The sequence below is a fragment of the Notolepis coatsorum genome, assembly GCF_963971535.1.
Source record: "Notolepis coatsorum genome assembly, chromosome: 3".
In the NCBI taxonomy this organism is placed as follows: domain Eukaryota; kingdom Metazoa; phylum Chordata; class Actinopteri; order Aulopiformes; family Paralepididae; genus Notolepis; species Notolepis coatsorum.
In genome coordinates, this window is record NC_140167.1 from 168,858,086 (window position 1) to 168,879,840 (window position 21,755).

At 43.4% G+C, this 21,755-nt stretch overlaps 1 protein-coding gene across 1 annotated transcript in view; it reads left to right on the forward strand.

Annotated features, from left to right (window-relative positions):
• ttc21b (tetratricopeptide repeat domain 21B) overlaps nucleotides 1–21,380 on the forward strand; it is a 156,215-nt gene extending 134,835 nt beyond the window's left edge. The window contains exons 25-29 of the mRNA XM_084310923.1: nucleotides 13,957–14,152; nucleotides 16,021–16,245; nucleotides 19,692–19,812; nucleotides 20,983–21,050; nucleotides 21,257–21,380. Coding sequence (XP_084167049.1) covers nucleotides 13,957–14,152; nucleotides 16,021–16,245; nucleotides 19,692–19,812; nucleotides 20,983–21,050; nucleotides 21,257–21,334 — 688 coding nt within the window. The 3' untranslated portion in view covers nucleotides 21,335–21,380. The remainder of the gene's footprint in view (nucleotides 1–13,956; nucleotides 14,153–16,020; nucleotides 16,246–19,691; nucleotides 19,813–20,982; nucleotides 21,051–21,256) is intronic.
• Nucleotides 21,381–21,755: the final 375 nt, after the last annotated feature.

Below are 21,755 nucleotides of genomic sequence, written 5' to 3' on the forward strand. Positions count from 1 at the left end.
CGCTTTTTTCCATTCTGAGCTCCTGGAGGACCTGCTGTACCAACGGGAGACCCGGTTGATGAAATATGAAATCAGATCGCTAATAAACAAATAATTTGTCGTCGTGGGCACTCAGTGGGGGGCCTAATAAAACGAGATATGTCGTCCGTGGCACTGAAAGTGATAAGATAAGATAAGAGAACCTGGACGCAGACGTGGGGTGAGCTGACCTTAAGATAAGATAAGATAAGAGAACCTGGACGCAGACGTGGGGTGAGCTGACCTTAAGATAAGATAAGATAAGAGAACCTGGACGCAGACGTGGGGTGAGCTGACCTTAAGATAAGATAAGAGAACCTGGACGCAGACGTGGGGTGAGCTGACCATAAGAGAACCTGGACACAGACGTGAGGTGAGCTGACCTTAAGATAAGATAAGAGAACCTGGACACAGACGTGGGGTGAGCTGACCTTAAGATAAGATAAGATAACCTGGACACAGACATGGGGTGAGTTGACCTTAAGATAAGATAAGAGAACCTGGACGCAGACGTGGGGTGAGCTGACCTTAAGATAAGATAAGATAACCTGGACGCAGACGTGGGGTGAGTTGACCTTAAGATAAGATAAGAGAACCTGGACACAGACGTGGGGTGAGCTGACCTTAAGATAAGAGAACCTGGACGCAGACGTGGGGTGAGCTGACCTTAAGATAAGATAAGAGAACCCGGACACAGACGTGGGGTGAGCTGACCTTAAGATAAAATAAGAGAACCTGGACACAGACGTGGGGTGAGCTGACCTTAAGATAAGATAAGAGAACCTGGACACAGACGTGGGGTGAGCTGACCATAAGATAAGATAAGAGAACCTGGACGCAGACGTGGGGTGAGCTGACCTTAAGATAAGATAAGAGAACCTGGACACAGACATGGGGTGAGCTGACCTTAAGATAAGATAAGAGAACCTGGACGCAGACAATGGGGTGAGCTGACCTTAAGATAAGATAAGATAAGAGAACCTGGACGCAGACGTGGGGTGAGCTGACCTTAAGATAAAATAAGAGAACCTGGACACAGACGTGGGGTGAGCTGACCTTAAGATAAGATAAGAGAACCTGGATACAGATGTGGGGTGAGCTGACCTTAAGATAAGATAAGAGAACCTGGACACAGGCGTGGGGTGAGCTGACCTTAAGATAAGATAAGATAAGAGAACATGGACGCAGATGTGGGGTGAGCTGACCTTAAGATAAGATAAGAGAACCTGGACACAGACGTGGGGTGAGCTGACCTTAAGATGAGATAAGATAAGAGAACCTGGACGCAGACAATGGGGTGAGCTGACCTTAAGATAAGTTAAGATAAGATAAGAGAACCTGGACGCAGAAGTGGGGTGAGCTAACCTTAAGATAAAATAAGAGAACCTGGACGCAGACGTGGGGTGAGCTGACCTTAAGATAAGATAAGATAAGAGAACCTGGACGCAGACGTGGGGTGAGCTGACCTTAAGATAAGATAAGAGAACCTGGACACAGACGTGGGGTGAGCTGACCTTAAGATAAGATAAGATAAGATAAGAGAACCTGGACGCAGAAGTGGGGTGAGCTAACCTTAAGATAAAATAAGAGAACCTGGACGCAGACGTGGGGTGAGCTGACCTTAAGATAAGATAAGAGAACCTGGACGCAGACGTGGGGTGAGCTGACCTTAAGATAAGATAAGAGAACCTGGACACAGACGTGGGGTGAGCTGACCTTAAGATAAGAGAACCTGGATGCAGACGTGGGGTGAGATGACCTTAAGATAAGATAAGAGAACCTGGACACAGACGTGGGGTGAGATGACCTTAAGATAAGATAAGAGAACCTGGACACAGACGTGGGGTGAGCTGACCTTAAGATAAGATAAGATAAGAGAACCTGGACGCAGACAATGGGGTGAGCTGAGATTAAGATAAGATAAGAGAACCTGGACGCAGACGTGGGGTGAGCTGACCTTAAGATAAGATAAGATAAGAGAACCTGGACGCAGACGTGGGGTGAGCTGACCTTAAGATAAGATAAGAGAACCTGGACACAGACGTGGGGTGAGCTGACCATAAGATAAGATAAGAGAACCTGGACACAGACGTGGGGTGAGCTGACCTTAAGATAAGATAAGATAAGAGAACCTGGACGCAGACGTGAGGTGAGCTGACCTTAAGATAAAATAAGATAACCTGGACACAGACGTGGGGTGAGATGACCTTAAGATAAGATAAGAGAACCTGGACACAGACGTGGGGTGAGCTGACCTTAAGATAAGATAAGATAAGAGAACCTGGACGCAGATGTGGGGTGAGCTGACCTTAAGATAAGATAAGAGAACCTGGACACAGACGTGGGGTGAGCTGACCTTAAGATAAGATAAGATAAGAGCACCTGGACGCAGACATGGGGTGAGATGACCTTAAGATAAGATAAGAGAACCTGAATGGATACATGGGGTGAGTTGACCTACATAAGATAAGATATTCCTCTATTGATCCCTTGGGGAAATTTGGGTGTCATAGCAGCATCGGAGAGGGGGGACGGGAGGTACAGGTATGGGCAGGGTAATAGTAGAAAGACATAAATATATTTAAAAAAGGCAATAAAATTAGATCTGAATATAAAAATATGAGAAAAATAAACAGTGTAAACAGTATAATTAACACTATGATCGCCAGGGACGAGTTAAGACGTCATTCCTAGCCATGCTCATTCTGCCGAAGACGCCGTAACTCGTCTTTGATGTCAATATTTCAAAAATCTGTCATCGAAATCATATTTCCTTTCCGGAGCCCTGAGATGTACTGGTGAGCTCCACTCAACTGTCTAACGGTTCGAGAGCGCCATCTGGTGGCAGATCGGCCAAGAGGGAGGGGCGCGCCAAACAGGAAGTGCCCATCCATATGTGCTCCGGGCACTCGCGATCGGTAGCCGGACTCCATCTCAACACACTGGATGATCAATCGCTCGCCCTAACTCAATAAACAACGTTATTTGGACGTATATAGTATTATACAACCTGGAAATGGTTCATCAGGATCAACATCCCATAATCGAAAACGGTCTACTCCACGCTGATCGTCCAACGGCGCGAGGAACATACGGTAAGATTCAGCGTTATTTTCTAACTTATTCCATATAAACTGCTATGATGAACATATGACCCACTCTGGATGAATCATCTAACGCTGCCCACGGAATTATAAACGATCCCCCGCCCATCCGGTCATCATCAGATCATACGTAGATCATTCTAGAAGTACGTCCAGTTGAAATTTTTCATCTTGCGCCGATCGCTACCAAACTGTATTTCATCATCAATATAATGCATTTAGGGCTATAAATCACGTTCTGAAGAAAGCTGCAGAAAACGATAAAAACATACTTATACTTTAGACCATATTTTAGTATGAATATGTGAATGAAAAAGTTTAACGTTGCTACACCCTGAACAATACATATAGGACATTGAATGGGCCATAATAATGGCAATGTAGCAATAGAATTTAAAAAGTTATAGCCCTGCAAAGAAGGGGAACTTCTCCATAGACAAATAGAGCTGGCGAGGGATGGTAAATTATGAATTTAACCCATGGCGATTAAAGTGTTAACTCTGAATATAAAAATACGAGAAAAATAAACAGTGTAAACAAAGGTGCAGATGGGGGTCTGTATGCCCAGTTATATTATACCTTACAATAAATATAGGCAATAAGGAATTTGAATCTGAGAATATACTATGAGTAAGAGTAAAACTAAACAGTATACACAAGATGCAGTATACACAAGGTGGTACCCTAAGAAGCATGTTATATACATCATACGTTGTAGTCTGTGCAGGTCATCATAGAAACACTACTAGGATATGGTTTATCATAGCATCTCCATAGTGATTCACTATAGTATTCCTGTAGTAACTGGTACAACAACACATACTATAGTTTTACTAGAGTTGAGTTTCACACAGGCAGAGCAGTGCAGGGTGCCCCCCCCCTCCCCCTCCGACACTCGTAGGGTCTCACCCAGACCATGTGTTTTTAAAGATCTATTCTGTGTTTCTGTTGGCCGGTCGCAGTGTTAGCTTTGTCCACTTACACATATCTGGCTGTCACTGCGCTCAACAGACCATAAAATACTACCAGTTTATAACTGATTATACCAGGCGTGAAGACGTACAGAGCAGAATATACGTGTTGTTGTGTACCTCTACTGTGGCTTGCTGGTACATTGGTTTGTGTATTACAGTAGGTGTTACCATAGGTATTACGGTAGGTGTTACGGTAGGTGTTACGGTAGGTGTTACGGTAGGTGTTATGGTAGGTGTTTTCTTGGTAGGTGTTACTGTAGGTGTTATGGTAGGTGTTACGGTAACGATCCACCCCGTTTGCTCATAAACTTGATTTACAGCGTCTCAAACTTCTGGTTCTCGGAGAGACCGGTGAACTGTTCCTTTTTTTTCTTTCTTTTTTTTTGACCTGCAAGTAATAATGTTATTCAGTGATGTCTAGAAACACTAGACTCTGACTCTTAACCACTGAAACCGGCACGGACTACTACAACGTATGACGTATATCACACCAGTTAGGGTACCTTGTGTATACTGTTTCTATATATAGAAATATATCATATTTATATATAATTATATCCAGAGTAATTATATTGTTTCCACTGTTTATTTTTCTAATATCTTTTATATTCAGAGTAATTGTATTATTTACACCGTTTTTCTCATATATTTTTATTCTGGTCAAATTTGATTGCCTATATTTAAGTCTTTCTACTATTACGCTGCCCATACCTGTACCTCCCCTCCCCATGCTGCTATGACGCCCACATTTCCCCAAGCGGATCAATAAAGTAATATCTTTTTCTCCACTAGATATTCAGACGTCAGATCAGGGGTGCCGCTCTGTAAAAAAATTTTAAAATTTATTTTACCTTTATTTAACCAGGCAAATCAATTAAGAACAAATTCTTATTTACAATGATGGCCTGGCAAGAGACAACACCTCTTGAAGGGAGAGGGGGTTGAAAAGGAATTCGTGATTAAACATTTCCGACATACAATATATGTTATTACAATATAAATATACATACAACAAGCAATAGCAGTGAGGGGCACCATGACAGACAGGGGGTTGGGCTTGGGGGTGTTATTGGGTTGAGAAACAGTTGCAGGAATCAGTGAGAATGTTAATCAGAGAGTGCTTGAATGTTGACTTAGGCATAAAGGTGACCAGTTTGAGAGATTTTTGTAGGTTGTTCCAGTCCCTGGCAGCAGCAGCCCTGAATGACGTTTGACCAGGGACGCGAGAAGGGGGGGTGCGGCAGGGGCTGCAGCACCCCCTGCTGGATGGGAGTGTAACTGCAACTGCAAGGTTGTTTTGGATTTTATTCCAAATTTGTAACCGAGGCTACTCATGTCACAGAGCGGAACGGCACTGCAGATTTACCCTACTCTTGGAATTCATTCAGATCGTCATAGGGGCGCTGTCTCGATAATGCAGTGTTATTATTAACAGCGTGTAGCCGACGCATGAACCGGTTGGGATTCGAATAGACGCGGCCTGGAAGCGTCAATGCGGAACTGGAAATCCGTTGGTAAAAAAAATAGACACAGCGGCTGGGATAGTTTTGGACTTTTGGGACGCTGCATTCGCAGTAAAGGAATATATGAACAAGCCAGCAGAACTATCCGAGCCCCCGGGAGGGTGATCGAAGACCTTTTGCATCATGCCGGCGATCATGTATGCGGGGAACGAATTGCAGAGGGAGTGCGCAACAGCCATGTGGGGTAGAGCTGCCACGATTACCGCATTACCGCGGTATCGCTGTTACATCACGTCCACCGCAAGTGTAGGCTGAATACCGCATCACCGCTGTTTTTTTATAATAATAAATAAAGTTTCTCCTCTCGTTGGGCTTGCGGCTCTGCAGATATACCCTACTCCTCTATCGAGGTTCCAAGCGACCCTATTGGGTACCAGAAAAGTCACGTGAAACATTGCAGACCACTGATTGGTCAGAAGAGAGACGCGTCACACTTTGGAGCATCTTGCAGTGCTTTTACTTCCTGAATCTCAGCCATTGATCAGAGCTCAGTCACAACACGGCTAATAGTACGTTAGCTCCCACCGGAGACCGGAGTCCGGAGTCGATTACCGTCGCTCCTCAGGGAACGAGGCATAATGATTTTACTGCAACGAAATGTTATAATAAAAGCCCTTCGTTCTATACACTTGTCTGATTGAAAACTTTATTAACAGACCGCAGAATGGGTACAACTCGGCACGCTCTGAGCAAAGAAAGGAACTAAGATATGAATTGAGTAACGCTTGCCTTGCTATGGTCCGGTAAATACGAACGTGTAACTATATAACGTCAATGCCACAAAACGAATGCCTTTGTAATCATAAGTAGTAACGTTATAATAATAATAATAATAATAATAAGAAGAAAGGGTCGGGGGGGGTAACCGGCGGGCGCGCCGCTACCACACCTGCCCGCGACACAGAGGGGAGACTTCGAATCCGTGTTTCACTTTTAATAGCGAATGCGTGCATGCCGAATCCCAAACAATATTCATGCTGCAAAGTCATCCTCTAAAGATAGACATTTAGACTAGAGGCAGGCTATATGCTATAAAGAGTAGACTACAAAAAGAAAATGCATTCACCTTTTTTTTTTTTTTTGTGTGTGTGTGCGGTAATACCGCGGCGGTAGGAAATATTTAGCAAATTTGTGCGGTAAGGAAAACATCAATACCGCGGCAGCTCTAATGTGGGGTAAGCTGGGCTGTGATGTGTGCATCAGAACAGTTACTTGTCTCGCACCGTCGCACGCTCAGAGCGCGAAGTTGGGCAGCGGTTTTGATTGAAAAGTTTGATTGAAAAGTTTATTAACAGATTGCAGAATGGGTACAGTACAGTAGGCTACAGCTCAATACATACAATTGTTAAGGGGATGCAGACCAGAGAAAGACTTTCGTCTTGTTTACATCAGGGTCCTCCATTTTCAATTCATCATAGTATCCTCTAGTCAAGTGAACGAGAGTGTTGGTTATGACATGACAGACAGTGGAGCTGTTTGCAGATAGTGAGCATTTTGACGTGTTGCGTGGTGGTGATGTCTCGCAGACAATACAACTACAAGTATAATTATATAATATATATATTTTATATAAAAAAAAATTATATAAAAAAAAAAAGATTAATCAAAAACGATCGATATCTCAGCACCCCCACTCCCCGCGGACTTCTCGCGTGCCTGCGTTTGACCAAGTGCAGTGTATGTTTTCGGAATCTTTAGGAGAATGTGTTGAGCAGAACGAGTGTTGTAAGTGGCAGATGTAATTTGCAACAGGTGACATAGGTAACAATGTCATAGAAACACTACTAGGATATGGTTTATCATAGCATCTCCATAGTGATTCAAGTTCAAGTTCAAGTTCAAGTTCTTTAATAGTTGTCATACAGAAGTACAGAATACTTTCATACAAAATGCTTCTTACTGTTACGCTCCAGAGACTGTGCTAGACAAGATAGTATCAAATAACATAATAACATAATATAGCATGAATTTAGAAGAAGAAAATGAGGTCACAGTGTTCGGTATAGACATATGTACAATGTTCTGAGTTACCATATAATATACAATACACAATACTATGCAGTGTACTAATGTACAGTACTATCTAGTGCAAAGCAGAAATGGGATGAGGTACAATTTTAGGTACAATTTACAGTAAGGTACAATTTACAGTAAGGTGTACGAGTTGTAGTGCAATCCTTCATCCATAAATATAAAGTGTGGGGAGTGGGTGCTACAGTGTGTTTGTTTAAAGTGGGTGTGTGCTATAAAGTGTGTGGAGTGGGTGCTACAGTGTGTTTGTTTAAAGTGAGTGTGTGCGTGTGGATGTGTGTGCTATGTGCGTTTGGTGGTTGTTGTTGTGTAGTGTTCATTCATTGTTCGTTTAGCAGCCTGATGGCCTGGGGATAGAAGCTACTTCTGAGTCTTTCTGTGCTCGCCTTGAGACTCCTGTATCGCTTGCCTGACCGCAGCAGTTCGAAGAGGCAGTTGTTCGGGTGACTGGAGTCTTTAATGATTCTCTTAGCCTTGCCCTTGCAACGCTTGTAGTAAATGTTCTGGAGGGTGGGGAGCCCCCCTCCAATTGTGCGTTCGGCTGAACGTGTCACTCTTTGTAGTCTGCTTTGGTCTTTTGCAGTGCTATTCCCAAACCAGGAGGTGATGTTGCCGGTCAAGATGCTCTCTATTGTACATGAGTAGAAGTTCTTAAGGATCTTCTGGCTGACTTGGAACTTCCTTAGGCGCCTGAGGAAGTAGAGGCGTTGTCGTGCCTTCTTCACCACACTGTTAATGTGTGTGGTCCATGTCAAGTCCTCGGATATGTAGGCTCCGAGGTACTTGAAGCTGTTGACTCTCTCAACCGGTGCCCCGTCGATGCTGAGGGGGCTGTAGTCCTTGACCCCCGACCTCCTGAAGTCCACAATCATCTCCTTTGTTTTGCTGACGTTCAGGGAGAGGCTGTTTTCCTGGCACCATCCCGCCAGGACCTTGACCTCTTCCAGGTAGGCCCTCTCGTCGTTGGCAGAGATCAGGCCCACCACCACTGTGTCGTCAGCAAATTTGACGATTGTATTGCTACTCCGCTGAGCCACACAGTCGTGTGTGTACAGAGAGTAGAGGAGGGGACTCAGAACACAGCCCTGGGGGGCCCCTATGTTGAGGGTGATGGATGAGGAGGTGCAGTTGCCTGCTCTCACCACCTGGGGTCTGCCAGTCAGGAAGTCCAAGACCCACTGGCAGAGGTCATAGCCCAAGCCCAGGTCCCTGAGCTTGGCTATGAGTATGGAGGGGACTATGGTATTGAATGCCGAGCTGTAGTCGATGAATAGCATTCTCACATAGTTCCCCTGCCTCTTGTCCAGGTGTGATGCTGCTGTGTGCAGCACATGGGATATGGCGTCCTCCGTGGACCTGTTGGGGCGGTATGCAAATTGCAGGGGGTCCATGTTGATGGGGAGGGAGGAGCAGATGTAGCCCTTTACTAGCTTCTCAAAGCACTTCATGGCTATGGAGGTGAGAGCTACAGGGCGGTAGTCGTTGAGGCAAGCAGGCTTGGATTTTTTGGGTACAGGGATAATAGTGGACTTCTTCAGGCAGGTGGGGATGACAGCCTGTTCTAAGGACAGGTTAAATATGTCAGTGAATACTGGGGCCAGTTGGTCGGCACAGACTTTTAGGACGCGGCCGGGGATGCCGTCCGGACCTGCTGCCTTCCTGATATTCACTTTTTTAAAGGTCCGCCTCACCTCATGCTCTGTTACCCTGAACACTGCGCCTCCATCAGCAGCCGACCCCCCCCCCCCCATTGCCGAGGCTTGTGAGCTGGTGTTGTTATTACCAGCATCAAACCTCGCATAGAAGGTATTGAGGTCGTTTGCTAAGGAGATGTCACTGTTCAGTTTGAGGGAGGCGCCTTTGTAGTCTGTCATCGTTTTGAGCCCCTGCCACATAGCTCTAGAGTCAGCTTGTTCAAACTGGAGTTCAATTTTATCCCTGTAGCGCCGTTTGGCCTCTGACACTGTCCTCCTTACGTTGTGTCGCGCCACCTTGTGGTCATTCATGTTGCCTGCCACTAGGCCGTCATTGTATGCTTTGGTGCGCTCTCTCAGAGCTTCACGGACGGATTTGTCTACCCAGGGTTTTTGATTTGGGTAAACTTTCATTTTGGTAGTGGGGATTGTTTCTTTCACCCTAGTACAGACATAGTCCAGCACTGTCTCCGTGTAGGCATTAATGTTATCTGTGTCGCGGAACACAATCCAGTCTGTGTGGTGAAACACTGACCGGATCGTCTCTTCTGACGTCAGATCCCATTTCTGCACCTCTCGCGAGACTACGGGAGTACTTTTAATTCTCTGTCTGTACTTTGGTGAAAGGAAAATGGATGCGTGATCTGACTTGCCAAAGCCACTATCAGAATGAGCCTTGTAGCCACCTTTAAATTGCGTGTAACAGTGATCTAGGATGTTACCGCCTCTGGTGTTGCAAGTCACATGCTGATAGAAGTCAGGCAGATTCACTATAGTATTCACTATAGTATTCCTGTAGTAACTGGTACAACAACACAGGGATACTATAGTTTTACTAGAGTTGAGTTTCCCATGTCCAGGTGACATCCAACCAAAGGAGGGATTTGTATATGAGCATGAACCAGTGCATATAGCGACGGGTATGAAGGGATGGCCAGTTGACGGAGGAGTAAATGGTGCAGTGATGAGTGTTGAAAGGGAGTGTTGGTGGCAAACCGGATAGCAGAGTGGTAGAGGACATCAAGTTTGTGGAGTGAGGTCTTCCATGCAGATCTGTAGACTGTCACCATAATCAAACATGGGGAGTATTGTTATTTGAAGCAGAGGAAGTGAAGGTGGAGCGCATTCTGTACAAGAAGCCGAGTTTGGATTTGACCTTAGACTGTAATCTGGTGATGTGGTGAGAGAAAGACAGAGTGCTGTCTAGCCAGATCCCCAAGTATTTATACTCAGTGACCTGGTCCAGAACAGCGCCCTCAAGGGTGGTGATGTCGTGGCCAGTGGGGGTTGCAGCAGAGCCACTCCTCCCAAACCACATGACTAATTGATTGATTGATTGATTGATTGATTGAAAAATGTATTAACAGATTGCAGAATGGGTACAATACAGTACGGCTCAATACACAGAATTGTTAAGGGGATGCAGACCAGAGAAAGACTTGTTTACATCAGGGTCCCCCATTTTCAATTCATCATGACATTTATGACATACACGACATAGATATATATCATGACATTTATGACTTGCACAACATACAGATATACAGTACTGTTACATCCAGACCATGGTCTTGCTGCCTGCTGGTGTTAAGCAGGAGGTTGAGGGAGGAAAAGGCCTGCTGGACCTTACGGAAGCTATCCTGGAGTGAGGTGAGTACTGAATCTGGAGAGGGACCGACGGAATAGAGAATGGTGTCATCAGCGTAAAGGTGAATAGAAGAGTTTATAATCGAGTATGCAATATCATTTATATAAATGGAGAAGAGTGTGGGGGCTAGGATCGATTCAGGTACACCCTTAGTGACGAGGAGGGGTTGTGAGAGGAAGTGTTCAGATTTCACCCGTTGCACCCGGTCAGTGAGGTAGTTTGTGAACCAAGCCAGTGAATGATCAGAGACTCCAAAGGTGCTCAGCCTGTCAGTGAGGATGGAATGATTTACTGAACACTGCAGGCAACCGGCACCCGATCCCAAACCGGACATTGAGAAACGCCGGGTGGTGTTCACGCTCTGTCCCATAGACATATAATATATATTTCTATTATAAAGGCTAGATGACTCACCCGCGCTGCTGGCCAATGGAGACTGACGTTGCCACATGGCCAATGTCTATTCAAGATTCAAGATTCAAGAGTTTTATTTGTCACGGCATACAAGTATACAATGAAATGCGGGTGGTCTTGCCCGCAACGATGTGCAATACAGTGGTACAACATATAATAGAATCCAATAAAAACAACATTGTGCAATAACAGGTAACAGGTAACATGGTGTGACATCTCGGTATCTGTACATAGTTATTTACAGAGCATATAGGACATGCTAGGTAGCTTTGGTAGTGCAATACACTGTTTCTGTTGCTATACTAATTTAAAGTGGCCTTTCCTTTTGGCCATAAGTGTGGTTGTGTGCGGCATGAGTGTGTGCCCGCTCATGTTAAAGTGTTAAAGTGTTAAAGTGGCTGCTAGTGTGTGAGCGTGCTCAGCGTGCGTGTCGTGTGTGTGCTCATGTGTGCTTGTGTGTGGATAGTTCAGTGTTCTGTGGCACTCAATGTTCATTGTTCAAGGCTCTGATGGCCTGGGGGAAGAAGCTGAGCCTAAGCCTCTCTGTCCTAGTAGCTGGGGTTCGCAGGCGTCTGCCTGACCTCAGCAGCTGGAACAGGCTGTTATTGGGGTGGTGGGGGTCTTTCATTATTCTGCAGGCTCTGGATTTGCACCTCTTGTTGTATAGAACCTGCAGGGTAGGTAGTGCAATACCCGTGGTACGCTCGGCTGAGCGCACCACTCTCTGTAGGGCCTTCTTGTCCTGTGCCGTGCTGTTTCCATACCAGGCAGTGATGTTTCCGGTCAAGATGCTCTCTACAGCTCCTGAGTAGAAGGACTGGAGTATCTTCCCCGATACTCTGAACTTCCTTAACTGTCTCAGGTGGTAGAGGCGCTGCTTCGCCTTCTTTACGACTGTGTCTATGTGTGTTGACCATGTCAGATCCTCTGAGATGTGGACCCCCAGGTACTTAAAGCTGCTCACCCTGTCCACGGTAGCCCCGTTAATCATCAGTGGTGTGTGTGTCTCCTGCTGTCCTCTCCTATAATCCACGATCAGCTCCTTGGTTTTACCAATGTTCAGGAGCAGGCTGTTGTCCTGGCACCAGCGTTCCAGTACCTCAACCTCCTCCCGGTAGGCCTTCTCGTCGTTGTCCGAGATCAGCCCCACCACCACTGTGTCATCTGCAAACTTCACTATGGAGTTGGAGCTGAACTTGGCCACACAGTCGTGTGTGTAGAGTGAGTACAGCAGGGGGCTCAGAACACAGCCCTGGGGGAACCCGATGCTCAGGGTGATGATGTTGGAGGTCTGACCCCCCACCCTGACCGCCTGGGGTCTTTCACTCAGAAAGTCCAGTACCCAGGCGCTCAGGGCGGAGCTCAGACCCAGCTCGATCAGCTTGTCCACCAGTCTGGTGGGGACTATGGTGTTGAACGCTGAGCTGTAGTCAATGAACAACAGTCTCACATAGCCCCCCTTCTGACGGTCAAGGTGAGAGAGGGTGCTGTGCAGTACCTGGGAGACCGCGTTGTCAGTGGACCTGTTTGTCCTGTATGCAAATTGCATAGGGTCCATATCACTGGGGAGGGAGGCACAAATGTGGTCCTTGACCAGCCTCTCAAAACATTTCATGACCACAGAGGTGAGTGCCACCGGTCTGTAGTCATTGAGACATGTTGGGGAGGGTTTCTTCGGTACAGGGATGATGGTAGACATCTTGAAGCAGGCAGGGACCACTGACTCCGCCAGGGATGCATGTGGTGCATGTACTATTGAAATAACCATAGCTTGCTCAATTTTTTACCGATTTTCAGACGGTTTGGTTTGTTATAAACATCAGAGATGTAGTTATCATACTGCCTACTTATAATGGGCTTTCCTATGAAAATAATTTAATGTTTGTAATAAACCAAACCGTTTGTAAATCGGTTGAAAATTGAGCAACCTACAGTATGGTTATTTCAATAGTGCATGTGCCATAGACATTCATGTTATGAGTGGGCGTGCTGCCTGTGACAAGATGGCCACCGGTGAACTACGCTGGAGACTCCGCCTTGCACCATCTTAGGGCTGTCCCCGACTAAGGATTTGGATAGTCGACTTTGATTGGCCGAAATTTGCAGATAGTCGACTAATGCAAATAAATATTTGTATCATTCCATTTGGGCTGTGGGGGGTGCTTAATGTCTGAAGGAGTCGACATTGTCCTCTGCAAAAGCATGCAATTGGTCCACTGATGAATACATCTTGATTTGTCTAGTCTAGTGTGTTCATTAGATGGGTGAAATCCTCTTTCAGTGCCTCTGTGCCTGTTTTCTTAGGCAGTTAGCCTCTCTGGTATGCGCGCCATTAGCGTTAGCCACGGTTCTAGGCCTCTTTGCTTTAGGGAGAATTTATTTATTTAATATATATATATATATATATATTTTCTTTTTTTGCATTCGACTAAGAGGTTGGCAGTCGACTACGGCTCCTTTCGATCGATTAGTCGACTATTCGACTAATCGGGGTCAGCCCTACACCATCTAGTTATATATATCCGCGCTCTGTCCTCTGACTCTCCTCAGGAACTCCGTGGAGAAGCAGGAGTCGGAGCAGCTGGCCGTGAGAACGGCGGAGAAGCTGCTGAAGGAGCTGAAGCCGCAGACGTCCATCGGACACATCCAGCTGCGCATCCTGGAGAACTACTGCTTCCTGGCCACCAAGCAGAAGGCCAACGTGGAGAAAGCCCTCAGTGTTTTCACAGAGATCGCTAACGATGAGGTAAGCAAACTCCAGATGGTGCACACAAGCAGGGGTTGCCCCACACCCCTCTGAGTGCATATGTACACTGGCCATAACTTATATATAAGGGCTGTTCGTGTGCGATCTCTCTGTTTGCTTTGCTACTATCCCATGTTTAGGCGTTACCAGCTGTACATGCGTCCTGCTGAACTTTGCTGAAATGTCTTTGCTTTTCGATTAGATTAGATTCAGATTTATTGTCATCATACAGCACAAGTATACAGTACAATGAAAAGAGGTTTGGCATCCAACCAGAGTGCAAATGTAACAGTAGTGCAATAGTAACATACAATGTACAGGAGATTAAACTGGGTATAAGATATATAAATGAGTACTACTGAGTAATAGTGCTAATCACATGTATGTACAGAGTTGTAGTATTAATATGTACAGTGATACAGGTATAAAGACACTATGGTAGTAAGTCGTACCAGCAGCGTAACTAGTAAGAGTGGGTAAGGGATGTTACATTTAAGATAAGATAAGATATTCCTTTATTGATCCCTTGGGGAAATTCAAGCATCATAGCAGCATGGGGGAGGGGGGGTACAGGTATGGGCAGGGTAATAGTAGAATACATAAATACAGGCAATAAAATTATAGTACAGTAGAAGAGTTGAAAAATCTCAATATACGCACATGAGCACAAGTAGGCAAATTTACACTCTTGGTTGGATGCCAAACTTGTTTTCACTGTACTTGTGCTGTATAATGACAATACATTTTAATCTAATCTAATGCATGTCCCAGTGTTGTAGTCAAGTCTCTAAATCTTGAGGTCGAGTCTCGAGTCCCCAGTGTTCGAGTCCGAGTCACCAAAGAAGAGCCTGAGTCAGAGTCGAGTCCCTATTACCCTAGTCTGAGTCTGAATCCAAGTCATCAAGGTTGAGTCCACTCCACTCTGGCAGTCAAAGAGCTGACCTACAAATAACAAAAGTTCTACATTAAACATAAATGACACAGCGGTCACCATTTTAAAGGGAGTTCATTTACTTCGAGACACAATAGCCAAACAAGTGCACTAGTAGTGGTGGGGGGAAATATCGATACGTAGTAGTATCGTGATACTTTGCGTGGCGATACAGGGACGCCAAGTATCGATATTTATTTATTTATTAAATAAAAAATTAATTTGTTTTTGTATAAGGAAGTTGCATTGTTCATTTCAATACCTGTAGTAGTACAGTAGTCCACACACACACACATGTGCATTCAGTTAAGTTGGAATATGACTGTAATACAAACAGTTCAGTTTGTCAGGTACATGCAACAGAGTGTTGACATCTGTCTGCTTGAGAAAATACCATGTTCTGCAATAAAAATGATTGAAGTGAGATGAACAGACTGAAAACTTTATTTTATTAGATATAACATGTTGACAAAGTTTTACTTTGCAGTTGAAAAAAGGTAATAAATCGCAATATATCGCAATATTAATATTATCGCAATACTCAGCATATCGCAATATATTTAGTATCGCAATACTATCGTATCGTGACTCAAGTATCGTGATAGTATTGTATCGTGAGGCCTCTGGTGATTGCCACCCCTATGCACTAGCCATCAATATCGTATGCCAAATGATTAGGGCCTATTACAAAAAAAAACTAAAAACAACTGTATTTATCAATGAACAAATCCGAGTCCTCGTCTGCACCTTTCCGAGTCCGAATGCAGTCAATGCTCGAGTCCCAGTCCAAGTCCGAGTCATCAGTGCTCAAGTCCAAGTCGAGTCACGAATCCTGAAAATCAGTCCAGGACTCTGACGCTAGTCACGAGTCCTGGACTGGAGTACTACTGGCGTGTCCTGCGTGACCTAACGGAAGCGTCTCTTTCTGACCCCCCAGAAGGACCACGTCCCGGCCCTGCTGGCGATGGCGACGGCCTACATGATCCTCAAGCAGACCCCGCGAGCCAGGAACCAGCTGAAGCGCATCTCCAAGATGAACTGGAGCATCCTGGACGCCGACGAGTTCGAGAAGAGCTGGCTCCTGCTGGCGGACATCTACATCCAGTCGGGAAAGTACGACATGGCCGCAGACCTCCTGAAGAGGTGCCTCCGGCACAATAAGGTACAAACGTTTGGAATTGTAGAAAACTTTCAAACTTTTGTGTCCTTTTTATTTTGGACTGCAAATGGACTGCGTTTATATAATAACAGCTTTTAAGATAAGATATTCCTTTATTTATTGATTGATTTTATTTTGACAATATATAAATATACATGTGACAGAATCACAGTCTGGAATACTGCCAAGGATAGACACAAAAATGTTCAGAGCTTATTTCCATTGTGGTCCTTGTAGGGGGGTAGGGGAACGAAGTGTTCAGACATGCATCATACAGACATCGTAAAGACACATAACATCACATACACATACACACATAAAAACATGTAAAAGTGGTGTGATATCATGTTAACCTATACCGTTGCACAGGTAAGATGTGACATCACTTTATTCATCACCTTGGGGAAATTCAGGCATCATAGCAGCATGGTGAGGGGGGGGGTACAGGTATCGGCAGGGTAATAGTAGAAAGACATAAATACAGGCAATAAAATTATAGTACAGTAGAAGAGTAAGAATAGGCAGTGTAAACAATATAATTAACTTTGAATATACGCACATGATCACGGATAATATTAGACGGTTGCTACATGTGTTAGACGCCAGCAAGGATGCCGTGCCACCTACAGCTGTATTATCCTTGGATGCGATGAAGGCCTTTGATAGGTTGGAATGGTCTTATTTATGGGCAGTACTCGGAAGGATGGGGTTAGGAAACTGATTCATTAATATGATAAATGTACTATACAAAGACCCATCGGCCATGATTATAACAGGTAAATTCACCTCCACACTCTTTCCTGTGTCGCGCTCGTCCAGACAGGGTTGTCCTCTTAGTCCCGGACTATTTGCTCTATCCTTAGAGCCTTTAGCACAGTATATAAGACAATCCCAATCCATAGAGCCAATCTCAATTAAGGGTACAGCATCATATTAGTTTATATGCAGACGACGTAATATTGTTCATGCAAAACCCTACCACCTCACTGCCTCATCTTCTCAAGCTGATTGATGATTTTGGCAATCTATCAGGATTTAGGATAAATTGGCCAAAGTCGGCCTTCCTTCCACTTAATGTCTCTGCGAAGGCTACCTTCCTTCCAGAAAATATACCAATGGTAGAACACTTTAGATGTCTTGGAGTTGAAATATTCCCTACTATATGCCAAACGGTGAAGTATAATTATACAAGAGTTCAAGATAGGATCACAAATGACTTTGACAGGTGGTCAAAACTTAAAAACTCAGTACAGGCCCGAGTATCAATAGTTAAGATGGATGTTTTACCTAGAATCAACTTCTTTAGCTCAATGTTACCGTTACCCCCCCCCCCCCCCCCCCCCCCTGCTGGTTACTGGAAAAAATTACACTCCGCCGCATATACATTTATTTGGAACAACAAACCTCCATGAATAAAAAGATCCACCGCACAGAGAAACAAAGCCGACGGAGGTTTAGCATTTCCAGACTTCTACCACTATTTTAAAGCGTTCTCTTTAAGACCACTGATCACCTGGTTTGATTCTCAAGCATCTGTATCCTGGAGAACATTAGAAGAAAACATAGTGGCACCACATAGACTGCAGGATATAGTATACACGAAATTATCAATTAAGCAATGCGACTTGAAATTTGGCCCTCTTATTACACATGTGATTCGGATATGGCGTGACACACAGAAAAAATTTACTAACCAACATAAATGGCATAGCCACTCTCCCCTATTCAATAACAATGCACTCCTTATTGCACAACGACCTATCAGATATCCCAAATGGGAAAAGCAGGGCATACATACATTGGGAGATATCTTTAACGAACAGGGTTTCTGTAGCTATCAAGATATTCATAACAAATTTTACCTCACCAGCTCCACTTATTATTTCTATATACAGTTATTAGCAACTTTGAAGGCTCATGGAGTCCCATTAAAGATACCACTTGAACACCACAGATATCACAAATTATTTTATGAAAGGGAGACATCGAGAGGCTTCGTATCATCACTTACGTCTTTGTATGGAATCCTTCCCCTAGACTCAGTTTGGAGGAAGGATATACCAGATTTGGAAGTAGATTTTGATTGGCATGAAGTCTGGGCAAACGTTCGACTAGCGTCACGCAACCCGGATCATCAACAGATTAATCTTAATTTTATTCATAGGACTTACCTGACTCCTATAAGATTGAACCGAGTGGGGCTTAAACAAGACTCTCTATGCTCCTTGTGTCTAAGGGGTGATATCGGTACATTTATGCATATGTATTGGGAATGCCCCCCTGTTAAGATATTCTGGGAAGAAGTAACCACGCAATTATCAGAATTTTTATTTTTGACCATACCTGTACTGCCTTCTGTATTGTTGAATGATGTTTCTCAGTTAGCAGCCTCTATACAGCTAAAGAGACTAATTTTGTCCGGTCTTATGGCTGCTAAAAAGCTGATAGCATCACGCTGGATTCAACCGGATAAAATGTGCCGGAAGGTATGGGTTCTTACCTATCTCGATGTGATTTATCTAGAGATTTCTATCGCAAGAATTTTAGGTGTCAATGAAGCCAGCATAGCAATCTGTTAGAGGTGGTGGAGAGAATAAAGGTTAGCATATGAATTTGTAGGTTAGAAACAAAATAATGGATGAATTATCCAAGGGGGGTCCTGAGGGGGGGGAAGAAGAGCGAGCAAGAGCATATGTATGTATTGTATTGTATTGTAAGTATTATGTATATATCTCGTAACCTACATTTATATTGATTAAAATACTGGATTGTATAGTCCTGTGATTTATTGTGGATATTTACTGTTAATGTTTGTGTGTCTAGTTTTATGTCATGTCAAAAAAAATAATAAAAAGATTTGTTCAAAAAAAAAGAATATACGCACATGAGCAAGTAGGCAGTGTGATCAAGGTGCAGATGAGGGTCTGTATGCCCTATCAGTTATATTATACATTATTATTATTATACATATTATAAATATGGTTACAATAAACACTAGAATCTAAATGTATACTATGAGTAAGTAAAGTATACAGTATGCACAGGTGCAGTATACATAAGGTACTGTACCCTAACTGGCGTGATATACGTCATTCGTTATGCATTGTAGTCCATGCAGTTTAGGTGAGAGTCAGACACTCATTTTATTATTTTATCAAAAGCGCTTCACAACTTATGCCTTACATTAACCCATTCACTCAGACATTCACACACTTATGTCGGAGGCGACCATGCAAGGTGCCGACCTGCTCATCGGGAGCAGTTAGGGGGTTTAAGTGTCTTGCTCAAGGACACTTCGACATGCTGCCGGGAGGAGCCGGAATTAAACCGGGAACATTCTGATTAACAGGACGACCTCTCTACCACTGTTGACACTGTTGCCACTGTTGATCATTGCCTTTCTCCAGTTTTTTGGCATGCCGTGACAATATCTTTCACTTTGTTCCCAGTCCTGCTGTAAGGCTTATGAATATATGGGCTACATTATGGAAAAGGAGCAGGCGTTCCGTGACGCGGCACTGAACTATGAAATGGCCTGGAAATATGGCAACCAGACCAACCCCACCATAGGTATGTCGACCAAACGCAGGACACGTTTACATTATTATTAGAATATCCTCAACATTCTGATGATTTTATATTGACTTTACAACTAGTGCTGTCAGGCGATTAAAAAAATTTATCGAATTAATTACAGGATTTGTAATTAATTAATCTAATTAATCACATTTTAATCGCATAACCATTTTATGCCTGATATTATATATTCTATAATCATATTTCAAATTGCATGTGTCCGGATGGCAGAATTCAGTACTGTATCTACAAAACCTTCTGTTTAATCATCTTCCATCTATTAATTTGCTTAGATTTTTCAGGTCTGGTCAATTTGAGCATAGTGTTATTCACAGTCAAAGATGTAAAAAAAAAAAATAATTGATATTCTCATTTGGTCATTACAATTTACTCAAGCCTAGTAACAGACACAGTATTTCTGACATTGGGAATACATTCCCTGAGATCCATAGATGTCCCTAGAATCAGATACCAAGAACATGCAAATGTACCATATAAAAAAAAAACTCTGTAAATGTGTATTCTACGTTCTTATGGAATGAATGAGATAAAAAAAAAAAAAAAATATTTTGTAATTAATTTTGAGTTAATTTTCATAACGCGATAATTTGCTGTGTAATTAATTAATCTAATTAACGCGATAAACTGACAGCCCTAGTTTATACATTATATTTTACCGCATATATCCATATGTCTGAATACACCTGCATATAATGTATTATAGCATGTACAATAATGCTGTATATACTGTGTATATATATATATATTTATTCTTACCGTATATATATATATCCACATCTGTCTGTACATACCAGCATATAATCCTTTTTACATATCTGTAGATACTATACATATCCCTTACCTACTCGTACTAGTTACACTGCTGGCCAGTATGACTTAGTTACTACCATAGAGTCTTTATACCTGTATCACTGTACATATTAATACTACAATACATACATCTGATTAGCACTATTACTCGGTAGTACTAATTTATATATTTTATACCCAGTTTAATCATGATTACCTGTACATTGTATATTACTATTGCACTTTACTGTTATATTTGCACTCTGGTTGGATGCCAAACTTATTTTCGTTCTACTGTACTTGTGCTGCATGATGACAATACATCTGAATCTAATCTAATCTAATTTATTTCAGGGTACAAGCTTGCTTTCAACTACTTGAAAGCGAAGAGGCATGTCGACGCCATAGACGTGTGTCATAAGGTGAGAGGAACTGTGATGCTGAACTACATGAATGATACCTGTTATTCCAGTGAACTGTACATGAATTATACCTGTTATTCCAGTGAACTATACATGAATTATACCTGTTATTCCACTGAACTACATGAATTATACCTGTGAACTGTACATGAATTATACCTGTTATTCCAGTGAACTATACATGTTGTGTGTGTTTTTGTTCCTAGGTTCTAGATGCTCACCCAAACTATCCCAGGATGAGGAAGGATATCTTGGACAAAGCCCGCGCTGCTCTACGATCTTGATGGATTATTGTGTGTGTGTGTGTGTGTGTGTGTGTGTGTGTGTGTGTGTGTGTGTGTGTGTGTGTGTGTGTGTGTGTGTGTGTGTGTGTGTGTGTGTGTGTGTGTGTGTGTGTGTGTGTGTGTGTGTGTGTGTGTGTGTGTGTGTGTGTGTGTGTGTGTGTGTGTGTGTGTGTGTGTGTGTGTGTGTGTGTGTGTGTGTGTGTGTGTGTGTGTGTGTGTGTGTGTGTGTGTGTGTGCTGTATTGACTCTTTCATTCATAATTCAGATTGTAGTAATTTTTCAGCTTTTTCAATAAAAAAAATAAAAAAAATCTAGTTATTGATTTGATGTGGCACAGTCCCAGAAGGTCCAAGGTTATTTCATATTGCACAGCCCTTTTATATTGCATCGTGTGTGTAGGTTGTGACCTACAGGTATCCTA